The sequence below is a fragment of the Pongo pygmaeus genome, chromosome X, assembly GCF_028885625.2.
Source record: "Pongo pygmaeus isolate AG05252 chromosome X, NHGRI_mPonPyg2-v2.0_pri, whole genome shotgun sequence".
NCBI classification, from domain to species: Eukaryota; Metazoa; Chordata; class Mammalia; order Primates; family Hominidae; genus Pongo; species Pongo pygmaeus.
Window position 1 is genome coordinate 119359375 of NC_072396.2, and position 13105 is coordinate 119372479.

Below are 13105 nucleotides of genomic sequence, written 5' to 3' on the forward strand. Positions count from 1 at the left end.
TAACTGTACTCTCTCCCCTCTTTCTTACAATAACATCAACAAAAAGAGAAACCTACAGCATGGTCTCAGACAGTAATCATTCCAGACACACTTCAAATGAAATTCATATTCTAATGCAACTGCCCCCAATTTCCAACTTTTAGTGAAAATGATAATAGCTTGGAGGGAGGAGAATAGTACATACATTCAGTTTTCAAAATAATATTAAAACCAAGTAGGGAAGAATATAATAATGCTATAGATGATTAGGAAAATATATCCTACATACCTCTTTTAAACAATATCTAAGGCATCTTCATTCAACAATAAATATTTCTTGAACACTATTAACATTTGCTAGGTACTGTTCCAGGGACTGGGGATTTATCAAGGGGCAAAGCATAATTTCCTGCTGTCATAGCTCCTTATGGAGTTTACATGCTGGCAAGGGGAGTAAATTATATAATATGCCAGAAGGTGATAAGTGCTATTTAAAAAAGATAACAGGGTAGGAAAATGGCTATGCTCGCAATAGTGGGGAGGGATACTACTTTATCTCATAGAGAAGGTGATATTGAGCAGTACTGTCAGAGCTAAAAGAGTGAACCATACTAATATATAAGAAAGGAATATTCTAGACAGAAGGAACAATAAAAGTAAAGGCGCTCAGGCAGAGCACACCTGACAGGTACAAAGAACAGCAAGGAATCCAGTGTAACTAGAGGGAAATGGGCAAGGGAGAGAGTAGAATAGAGGGAGGGATATGACTTTAGCTTTTATTCTGAGATACGTGGGCAGGATCCAGAAACTTTTGAACATGGGATTGACATGATCTGACTTATATTTTGACAGGATCACCTTAGCTGCTATGTTCAGAATAGACTACTATTCAAATGATGGATAACAGAAGTTTGTGAAAATGTTATTTAAACATTATTGCTTCTTTCTAAAGGTATTTGATATTTATGATTTCCATATGGAAAATCCATAGAAATTTGAGAAATAGCTGTCATTTCCCAGGAGAAATAAACCCAGGCATAGGAAATGAACCCACTCCAGTGGGAGCTCTACAAAATATTCTGCAAAGGATTGGAAGCCAGAGAGTATTTCCTAGGTTTCTAATGATAGAATTTCATTGCAGTTGATTATCACATCATGTGGAAGAGTATCAAGGGAAAATATTCCAGTGACAGGGAATACCCACCAATTCAATATGTGATTTACAACTGTCAATTAGCCCTCCTAATGCTATCTACCCATCTACTGTTACTGATTTCAAGAGTGTAAAGCATAATAATTTTACAGTACCTAGTAAAATAATAGTGTTTAACATTTTAGAATTTTCTACATAAATTAAAAAACAGTTGGTCCTCTGTATCCATGGGTTCTGCATCCATGAATTCAACCAAATACAAATCAAAAATATTCAGGAAAAAAAAAAGCATGGTTGTGCCTGTACTGAACTATATCAACTTTTTTTCTTGTCATTACTTCTTAAATAATACAACCTAACAACTACTCACACAGCATTTACACTGTATTAGGCATTATAAGTAATCTAGAGATGATTTAAAGTATATGGGAGAATGTATTTAGGTTATATGTAAATACTACCATTGTATATAAGAGACTTGAGCATTCGTGGATTTTGGTATGGGGTGAATCCTGGAACCAATCCCCCATAGAGGGACAACTGTACTAGAATTAATATAAAACTCCTAATTATTTTTTACATTTCATTTATCTAAAAATTACATCATGTAATGTAATTAAAAACGTAGGGCCAAAAACTAAATTAAAAAAAATAAATTACAGAGACATAAAATCTTAAATTATAACCCTTATAAAATCTGGATAAACATTAATAGTGTTCAAGTCAAACAAAATAATGGTACCTTTTATTATGAACTTGTTAAATCATATCTGGAATCTCTGTTCCTTTTTTAGTATAACATTAAGTGAGACTTTAACTAAAAGGAACATTTTCCAAATCGAATTAGCTGAAAGTAAAAAGTCATACAAAGGAATAAAGGTAATAAGGATGTTTAAGCTATAGAAAAACACATCTTAAGAGTTTGGTAGGCTGGGCGTGGTGGCTGATGCCTGTAATCCCAGCACTTTGGGAGGCCGAAGCAGGTGGATCACGAGGTCAGGAGTTCAAGATCAGCCTGGCCAAGATGGTGAAGTCCCATCTCTACTAAAAATACAAAAAATTAGCCGGGCACGGTGGCAGGTGCCTGTAATCCCAGCTACTCGGGAGGCTGAGGCAGGAGAATTGCTTGAACTCGGGGGGCGGAGGTTGCAGTGAGCCGAGATCGCGCCACTGCACTCCACCCTGGGCGACAGAGTGAGACTTTGTCTCAAAAAAAAAAAAAAAAAGAGTTTGGTAAAATGGAGAGTAAACACACAACAGATTAAAATATCTGAAGGGGAGAGAAGTTGTCACTATCTATATTTCTTCACATGGTAGTCCCAGGCCCAATGGAAAAAAATGATAGAAGCATGTATTTTGGTTCAAAATAAGAAAGATTAATAACAAATAGAGCTTTGCAAAGAAGAATTAGGACAGTCACGCATGCACACGCGCGCGCGCGTGCGCGCGCGCACACACACACACACACACACACACACACACACACACACACACACACACACACACACACACACACACACACACACACACACAGAGTTGTCCACCATTGAAAATATATAGTAGATGTATCAGGGATTCCTACATTAGAAAGTGGTTGTATCTGATCACTTCTAAGATTTTTTATAACTTCAAAATTATATGGTTTTAAAACATAAGGTGAAATTCAAGGAAGTTTCCTTGTATTATAATTGGACATGTAGGTATTCCTTAATAAATAAAAGGTATTCCTGAAATTTCTGCTCATTACATTCTGTTAATATTAATTTCTCATTATGAAATTGTAGGTAAGTTCCTCAAGAAAACTTTTGACCTCCCCGGACATAATAAAGTCATACACAAGAATACTTTAGGACTTTAGTTCATGCACAGTGGCTCACACTTGTAATGCCAGCACTTTGGGAGGCCGAGGCAAGTGGATCACTTGAGGCCAGGAGTTCAAGACCAGCCTGGGCAATGCAGTGAAATCCCATCTCTATGAAAAATGCAAAAATAAGTTGGGTGTGGTGGTGCATGGCTGTAATCCCAACGACTTGGGAGGCTGAGCACGAGAATCGCCTGAACCTGGGAGGCGGAGGTTGCAGTGAACCAAGATCGTGTCACTGTACACCAGCCTGGGCAACAGAGTGAGACTCTAACACACACAAAAAAAAACTTTAAAAATACCTATTTATCAGGAAAGCATCATTCAAAATAAAAGAAAAACATGCAGCATGGTATACTGCGTAAAGTGGAGGTAACCAAAAGATATGAAAAATAGCTGAAAGCTTTGAGGCTCTGAATATGTTTCTCTCAGAATTCAATGTCCTTTAATACCTAAAATGTTATGTCCAAGGTAATTAATTTAAATTATTCTATATTTCTACAATCAATTGCATATAATGGCCTTTTACCATTTATTTCAGTCTAAAAAGTGTTATAACATCACATAAGCAAACAGTGAGGAAGAGTTATCTTGCTAATTCTGTTTGCAGACACTTTCTTCTTTTATCTCCTTTCACTAAGGATATATCATAGTCCTATAAAAGTTTTATTTTAAAAATTCCCTTAGCTTTTCTCTAAGACCTTTACTGTCCACAAAATGAGTAAATAAATGCTTATTCATTTGAAAAGTATTTCTTAAAGTTTGTAAGCAAGCCTTCTGACGTCACTAGGACTAAGGAAGAACCATGCTATTTTGTGACTGGAAAAACTCAGACATACAGTATCTCAAGATTTTACTAAGTCTTACTGAATTTAGACATATACCAAGTTAGTACTTTTTTAAAAAATTACAATTAAATTCCATAAAAATAGCTAATCTTCCAAAATGTACATATATTACGCATATTGCATTAATTAATACAACTGTGTTACTCACCAATTCCATTAAATCTTTTAACTTCCCAATTTCTTCTGGAATGGATACCAGTTTATTATTACTGATGACCAAAACTTTAAGGGGAAGATCAAATAGGTATTTTGGCAATGTTGATAAAAGATTTCGGCTGAAAAGAATGAGAAAGTTTCATTATGAGAATATGTATGTAATGTGACATATTAAAAACGAAGAAATCACTTTGTAAGTAAATAATATTCTATCACTAAGTAATAACTTAATAAGTACTTGCTGAGTGCTCACTGTGTATCAGGCACAGTGTTAAATTTCTTATATGCACTGTCTCATTTAATCCTCATGTTAATGACACAAGATTAAGTAGTTATTATCTCCATTATACAAATAAGAAAATGAAAGTTAAAACTGGTTAAGTGATTTGCCCAACTACAGCAGAGATCCATAGCATAGCAAACCCTATGCAGGCAGACCTATGATACTACTCCACACACCATCAGTTCTCAAAAACCCAGAATGATTCCTCTGAGCTCAACAATGTCAGAACTTTGCTCCTTGATATAATTCTGGTATATTCAATACTTCCATGCTAAGGAAAGTCTCCAGGGATAGATGTGCATGCACTATGTTTAAGTTTATAAAACAGTGAATAGGACTATATCTTCAAAAACATGTAGTAACCCTAACCCATTCCCTTTTAAGGTTTAACAGCCTATTAGCACCTTTATCTCAGCTCAAAGTTGATAAAACATTCTTATCTCTGTAGATACATTTAAATGTAATAACTGAGTGCCTCTATTTTTACTGAGTGCCTACTATTGCCAGGCCATGTTCAGGGCAGCTCATGTGAATTAACTTTCACAGTGATCCTCATTTTGCAGCAGGTCATGTGAATTAACTCTCACAGTGATCCCCATTTTGCAGATGAAGAAATAGTCACAAAGAGTTTAAGTAAACTGCTGAAAGTCACACAGCTGTTAAGTGGGAGAGGCAGGATTCAAACTCAGGCAACTTGGCTCTGGGGTCTTTGCCCTCAAAGTACTATGGTCAAATTTATATGCCAAAACAGACTGACTGACCCAAATGAACCACTAACAAAATGTGTATTTTTCCATTCCATTTACATACTAACAAGCATTGGTAAGCGATAAGCTATTATTTTTCCTGTTTTTCAAAGTGTCATTTATAGACCTATACCTACCATTTCGTGTAACATACACAGCAACAAAAGTCCAGTGTTACTCAAGGGGGGACTTGAAGACCCTCCTCCCCATCTTTTCTCTGGCAAAGGACATCCAGAAATACTAGACTGGCTTTAATAACACGGCACAAACAAACAAACAAAAAAATGGCAATGCCCCTCAACCAGCAATAATGGCCAGACTGCTGGAATGTCAAATGTGCTAGGGTCCTGTCATAATCCTTCATACTTTCAGGATGAAGCAAGCTCCTTGGAAAAATGGTCAGTCTGGGTTCCTTCACACCAGGGCACACAAGGATCTTTCTATAGGATTCTACTGAAAAAGGGGGGTAGTATATAGGAAGAGAGAAGAGTTGAAAAATAATTTTACAAGTTTATTAAGAGATTTTCACCAAAATAAATAAATACATGGAAGAAATAATGGCAAACTCATTCTAATACATCTTCAGGCCAAAAATAGCTTAAAGATCAATTTATTTTCTTCCCTTAAAAAGCATATTCAGGCCAGTCACAATGGCTCACGCCTGTAATCCCAGCACTTTTGAGAGGCCGAGGCGGGCAAATCATTTGAGGTCAGGAGTTTGAGGCTAGCCTGGCCAACGTGGTGAAACACTGTCTCTACTAAAAATTAGCCAGGCCTAGTGGCAGGCGCCTATAGTTCCAGCTACTTGGGAGGCTGAGGCAGGTGAAACATTTGAACTTGGGAGGCAGAGGTTGCAGTGAGCCAAGATGGTGCCACTCTACCCTGGGAGACAGAGCAAGACTCCGTCTAAAAAAAAAAAAAAAAAAAAAAATGCATATTCATTGAGTTAACACAATCATCTTTCACCAGAATCTGGTTTCTTCATACTGGTAAATAAATTATTAATTGTCACTTTTTTACTACATGCCTTAGAGAGGAATTCAGTAACTAGAACAAATGTTATTTCAATATAGTTTGCTCAAAAATTTTTGTGACTGTAAAAAAAAATCAAAGTTGACTTTTACAGATCGTGACAGGATAGAATCAGAGAAAGTTTTAGTAAAACTAAGATTACCATATGTGTTAATAGAGAAGTGTAATTCATTTTTTGGCGAATCACTTTTTCCGCAAAAGAACAAAATGAAACAGAAACAAAGACAAAACTTAAAAATACCTCACTTTCCTCAAACCTCTCCTAAGCCAGGCCAAGGACATTTATACCTACTCAGAGAAAGGAGCAACCCAAATGATTGATATCTTTGGAAGGAAACTTCCCTCACACTTTTTTTTTTTTTTTTTTTTTGAGACAGAGTCTCGCTTTGTCACCCAGGCTGGAGTGCAGTGTCGTGATCTCGGCTCACTGCAAGCTCCGCCTCCTGGGTTCACACCATTCTCCTGCCTCAGCCTCTCGAGTAGCTGGGACTACAGGGCCCACCACCACACCTGGCTAATTTTTTGTAATTTTAGTAGAGACAGGGTTTCACCGTGTTAGCCAGGATGCTCTCGATCTCCTGACCTCGTGATCCGCCCACCTTGGCCTCCCAAAGTGCTGGGATTACAGGCGTGAGCCACCATGCCCAGCCAGGAAACTTCTCTCACACATTTTAAGGTGTAAAGTGGTTTCAGTTAAAATAGCTTGTACTGTCAGGTAACACCACTGGAGGAGTCATACAAAAGAACTGATATATCACAGTGAGAAAGGAACATTATCATTTATGTATATTAATTATATTTACTACTTCTCTATATGGGAATTTAGACAAGTAACTTGGTTAATGAGGAGATTATCCCTCCCAACTGAATAAAAAAAGAAAAAAATTCTAAAATTAAGTCACAATATATCAATTTTCATTCAATGTTACTGATTTGGCAGGGAAAGTTTTTTCTTATATTTATTGAGTGTTCATTCTTTTACATATATAGGGTAAAAGCTATGTATGAATGAGAGCTCTATAGCCAGACTGCTTTGATTTTAATCTTGGCTCTACCACTTGCTGAATATATCTATGAATTTGGACAAATAGCTTAACCCAGTTTCCTCATCTGTAATGCAGGGATAACAATAGTACCTATCTCAAAATGCTGTCATGAAAACTAGATAAGGTAATATAGGTAAAGCGTTTGGAACACTGACTGCCTGGGACATGGTAAGCACTTACTAAGTATAAACATGAACTGTGATCCACTTCCAAACCTTTCAACATTCTCACCCCACTCTAACCATCCTTGAAGTAGAAGCGAGAAGTCACAAAAGTGAGAAAAAATAACTCAAGCAGTGTTTGTTTCACATATCTAAGGATGCATATAAAATCTGTATCGTGGTGCTATAATTTCAGGAAAATATTTATGGTCTAAAGCCTTGCTAATCAAACTGAGGTCTAAGGACCAGCAGGTAGGCATGAGCATTGCCAAGGGGCCTGTTAGAAATGCAGGCCCCATAACAGACCTAAGAAATTAGAATCTGCATTCTAACAGATCCCCGGGTAATTCCTGTGTGTTAAAGTTTGCTAAGCTCTGCTCTCAAGAACAAAATAAAAGCCTACAAAATAATGTGAACATATAAAAAACACAAATAAGATACTGTTGAGATAAATTTAAGCTACACAGCCAAATCAAACATATTCTTTTGCGACTAAAAAAGGATTAGAACAACAATAAAAACCAAAATTTATTTTTAAATTGTTTCCTTACCTAATGTTAAGGTATGTTAACATCTGCAGATTTTTAATGGCTTCAGGAATGGTTTTGATGCAATTATGATATAAATTTAATGTTTCAAGGGGTGCAAATAACCAGACATCAGAAGGGATTTCTGTAAAACGATTTCTGGAAAGATCTGAAAAAAAAAATTGTGAGTATTAAACATATACCTATATCTATGGTAATTAAAAGAACTATTTTAACACTTGCTGAATCACTTAGAATCTAAGCAACTATTTAAAATACTTTAAAATATACAATATTATCCATCAATACCGTGAAGGCAAAAAACATCATTTAGAAATACACTCATACGGCTGGGCGCGGTGGCTCACATCTGTAATACCAGCACTTTGGAAGGCCAAATCAGGCAGATCTTTTGAGCTCAGGAGTTGGAGACCAGCCTGGCCAACATGGCGAAATCCTGTGTCTACTAAAAACACAAAAATTAGCCGGATGTGATGGTGGGCCCCTGTAATCCCAGCTTCTCAGGAGGCTGAGGCAGGAGAATCACTTAAACCCAGGAGGCGGAGGTTGCAGGGAGCTGAGATCACGCCACTGCACTCCAGCCTGGGTGACAGAGCGAGACTCTGTCTCAAAACAAAACAAAAAAAAAAACCTCATAGAATGTATGTTTATTAACCAGATGTATTTGATATGCTTCAGTATACCTAAACTCCAAATACGCTATTTGTCTTTTAAAATACCAATTAAGAATTATCTTTGATCTTTAAAAGCAAACACAAAAATACCTCCCACGATCCCACATTCCCCTCCATCTGCCTCTTCTTTTACAGCCAAACTCACATAAATCCACAACACAACTAAATTTCTTACTTACCATGGACTTCTTAACCCACTGCAATTTGGTTTCTATCCACTCTCACATCCACCAATGTTACCAACAATCACCATATCAATAACCATTCCATATGTCTGGAAAGATTATTTTCCTTTGGCTTAGAAGACTACACTTCTGGGATCTCTTCCTACCTCTCTGGCTACTTCTTATTTTCTATTCCTAGGTTTTCCTCTACCTGTATCATAGAAGTTGGTGTTCCCAAAAACTATGACGTAAGGTACTCTTTTCCTTCTTGAGACATACACCCGCCAACCGGTAGGAGCCGCCCTCCACGAGAGCGCTCGAAGGCCGCGACTGAGTTGTTGCGTCATCACTTCCCACTTCCTCTGACCCACCATTTGGCAGGGAGACATGATGGAAGCAGATCGCCCAGAGAAGCTTTTCGTTGGGGGCCTCAACCTCAAAACCGACGAGAAAGCCCTCAAAGCCGAGTTTGGCAAGTATGGCCGCATCATCAAGGTGTTCCTCATGAAAGACCGAGAAACCAACAAGTCGAGGGGCTTCGCGTTCGTCACATTCGAAAGCCCTGCAGACGCCAAGGCCGCCGCCAGAGATATGAACGGCAAGTGCCTGGATGGTAAGTCCATCAAGGTGGCCCAGGCCATCAAACAGGCATTCAAGAACAGCCGGTGGGTCCCGCCAACCCCCGGCAGCAGCGGTCGCTCGAGGTTCTCACACAGAACCCGTAGGGGTGGCAGCAGCCCACAGCGATCCCCTTCTCGGGGTGGGCCCAATGACGGCTGCGGCTACGCAGGGTATTTCGACCTGCGGCCCTACAGGGCCCTGATGCCTAGGAAGCGCGGGCCGCTGCCGTGGCACTGGGCCAGCCCACCCCACAAGAGGGCCGCGCCTTCGAGCCTGGCTCGCAGCATTGGCCGTGGAATGCACAGGAAGGCACCGACCGTGTTGGGGCAAGATGGCTACTCAGGCTTGCAGCCACTGTGCTGGGCCGGCCCACCCCGCAAGAGGGCTGTGACCCCGTGGAGCCTGGCTCGCACTGGCAGCAGTGGAATGCCTGGGAAGGCCCCGGCCGTGTGGGGGCAAGATGGCTACTCAGGCCCGCAGGTCCGGGAGCCACTGCCCCCGTGCTGTGACCCTGGGGATTTTGTTCCCACTCTCAGAGAGTACAGCCGTCGCTATTATGGCCACTCCAGTGTCCCAGACTACCGTCCCTTGAGAGGTGACGGCAACCGAAATGGCTACAGGGGTCGCAACCGTGACTACGTGGATCATCCCAGCAAAGGCTCCTACCGAGAGCCCCTCAAGAGCTACGGAGGCCCATGCGGTGCTGCCCCTGGGCGGGGGACACCGCCATCTTACGGAGGAGGATGCCGCTACGAGGAGTACCAGGGCCACTCGCCCGATGCCTGCAACGGAGGCCACTCATCTGAGGCCTTGCCGGTCGCCTTGCCAGACGTCTTGCCAGACGCCTACAGCGGGGACCGCTCGCCCAAAGCCTATAGCGGGGGCCGTAGCAGTTCCAGTAACAGTTACCGCCAGAGCGACGACTACGGAGAAGGCCGCTACGAGGAGTACAGAGACCACTCGCCTGACACCCACAGCGGAGGCCGCTCGCCGGACGCCCACAGCGGAGGCCGCTCGCCGGATGCCCACAGCGGAGGCCGCTCGCCGGACGCCCACAGCGGAGGCCGCAACAGTTCCAGCAACAGCTACAGCCGGAGCCAACGCTACAGAGGAGAAGGCCGCTACGAGGAGTACCGAGGCCGCTCGCACGAGGCCCGCAGCGGGGGCCACTCCACTGATGCCCACAGTGGGGGCCGCTCTGAGGACGCCTACAGTGGGGGCCACGACAGTTCCAGCCAGAGTGACTGCTGCAGAGGAGGAGGCCGTTATGAGGAGTACCAAGGCCGCTCGCTGGATGCCAACAGCGGAGGCCGCTCACCCGACGCCTACAGTGACGGCCACGACAATTCCAGCTGGAGCGACCACTATGGAGGAGGAGGCCACTACAAGGAGAACCGAGGCCACTCTCTGGATGCCAACAGTGGAGGCTGCTCACCCGACACCCACAGCGGGGGCCGCAACAGTTACGGCCAGAGCCACCGCTACAGAGGAGGAGGCCGCTATGAGTACCGAGGCCGCTCCCACGACGCCCACAGCGGGGGCCGCTCTGCCGACGCCTACAGTGGGGGCCACGACAGTTCCAGCCAGAGTGACCGCTACAGAGGAGGAGGCCGCTCGCTCGATGCCAACAGTGGAGGCCGCTCGCCCAATGCCTACAGCGGGGGCCACGACAGTTCCAGCCGGAGCCACAGCTACGAAGGAGGAGGCCGCTATGAGGAGTACCGAGGCCGCTCGCTCGATACCAACACCGGAGGCCGCTCGCCTGATGCCTACAGCGGGGGCCACGACAGTTCCAGCTGGAGCGACCGCTACGGAGGAGGAGGCCACTCGCTCGATGCCAACAGCGGAGGCCGCTCGCCTGATGCCTACAGCGGGGGCCACGACAGTTCCAACCGGAGTGACCGCTACGGAGGAGGAGGCTGCTACGAGGAGTACCGAGGCCATTCGCTCGATGCCAACAGCGGAGGCTGCTCGCCTGACGCCTACAGCGGGGGCCACAACAGTTCCAGCGGGAGCGACCGCTACAGAGGAGGAGGCTGCTACAAGGAGTACCGAGGCCGCTCGCTCGATGCCAACAGCGGAAGCCGCTCGCCAGATGCCTACAGCAGGGGCCACGACAGTTCCAGCCGGAGCGACACCTATGGAGGAGGCGGCCACTACGAGGAGAACCGAGGCCACTCTCTCTATGCCAACAGCGGAGGCCACTCACCCGACGCCTACAGCAGGAGCCGCGACAGTTCCAGCAACAGTTACGACTGGAGCCACCGCTATGGAGGAGGCGGCTACTACGAAGAGTACCGAGGCCGCTCGCACGACACCCACAGCGGGGGCCGCTCGCCCGATGCCCACAGCGGGGGCCACTCGCCTGATGCCCACAGCGGGGACCACTCCACCGAAGCCTACAGCAGGGGCCGAGACAGTTTCAGCAACAGCTATGGCCAGAGTGACCACTACAGAAGAGGAGGCCGCTACAAGGAATACCGAGGCCGCTCGCCCGACGCCTACAGCGGGGGCCGTGGCCGCAACAGTTCCAGCAACAGTCATGGTCGGAGCGCCCGCTATGGAGGAGGAGGCCGCTACGAGGAGTACCGAGGCCCCTCGCCTGACGCCTACAGTGGGGGCCGCGACAGTTCCATCAAGAGTTACGGCCTGAGCAACCGCTACAGAGGAGGAGGCCACTACGATGAGTACTGGGGCAGCTTGCCCGACGCCTACAGCAGCGGCCACGACAGATCCAGCAACAGTTACGTCCGGAGCGACCGCTACTCGAGGGGCCGAGACCGGGTAGGCAGACCGGATCGTGGGCTCCTTCTGCCCATGGAAAGGGGCAGCCCTCCCCTGCATGATTCTTACAGCCGGTCAGGCTGCAGGGTGCCCAGGGGCGGAGGCCATCAAGGAGGCCGCTTGGAGAGGGGGGAAGGCCGGAGCAGATACTAAGCAGGAACAGACTTGGAACCAAAATTCCCTTTTCAAAGAAAGTAACAAAAAGAAGAACCTGTTCTATGTTAACTACCCAAGGACTAGTATAAGTTGTTTTTACCTTTTAAGAATTTCCTGTTAAGATCTCCATTTTTATGCTTTTGTGAGGAAAAACTTAAAATTTCTTTAGTTTGAAATTGTTAATGTTTCTTTCAACAAGTTCATGTTAAAAGTATAAGATATGAACCTGAGTCTTAGTCTTCTTCTATTTACAAGTTGAAATACGATTAATGGCTTCTTCCCTTGTAAATGTTCCTGATAAATGAGGCAGACAGTTCTAAGATCTTTCATAAACATCTGCTCACCTAAAATGGAAAAATGGATCATTCTGCTCATTTAAACCAACTAGATTGTGGGTGGAGAGTGGGAGGGATTGGTGTATACCACTCTTAAGATTTTAGGGTATCTTTCAAACTGAATCTCCGTGTTCTCAGTATTAAAAACCAAACAACCAGCAACAACAACAAAAAAAATTATTTAGATCAAATGTTTATGAAAAACTATGTTCACTCAGTAAATCTGAAAAGTAAATGGAAAAAAAAAGATATACACTCTACTGGGTGATTTCATCCAACCCAGATCCAAATTATATTTACATACTGATGAATTGCAAATTAAGGATATGTCTAAAAGCCTATGTTCTGATCTTCAGGACTTCACCTTGATACCTCAGGCACCTCAAATTCTACAAATATAAAATCTGAAATGAAGATCTTTTCCCACATTTTTTTTTTTTTTTCTCGTCTCAATGTCAACACCCTCCTGGTGAGTTGCTCAAGCCAGAAACCTGGTATTCATCCTTGATTCATTCCTCTCCTAAATTATTCCAAGTACACACAAATATACTTCCATTC

General features: G+C 43.6%; 2 protein-coding genes across 5 annotated transcripts in view; one reads left to right on the forward strand and one right to left on the reverse strand.

Annotated features, from left to right (window-relative positions):
• LRCH2 (leucine rich repeats and calponin homology domain containing 2) overlaps positions 1–13105 on the reverse strand; it is a 149286-nt gene that overhangs the window by 67684 nt on the left and 68497 nt on the right. For all 4 annotated transcript variants that reach the window (XM_063660855.1, XM_063660854.1, XM_054472341.2 and 1 more), the window contains 2 exons: positions 7817–7961; positions 3990–4116 (listed from right to left, as the gene is read on the reverse strand). In XM_063660855.1, the coding sequence (XP_063516925.1) occupies positions 3990–4116; positions 7817–7961 (272 nt within the window). The remainder of the gene's footprint in view (positions 1–3989; positions 4117–7816; positions 7962–13105) is intronic.
• Positions 9022–12437, forward strand: RBMXL3 (RBMX like 3). The gene has a single exon (XM_054472336.2). It carries the CDS (start codon positions 9039–9041, stop codon positions 12207–12209), a length of 3171 nt encoding a protein of 1056 aa, XP_054328311.1. The 5' UTR covers positions 9022–9038; the 3' UTR covers positions 12210–12437.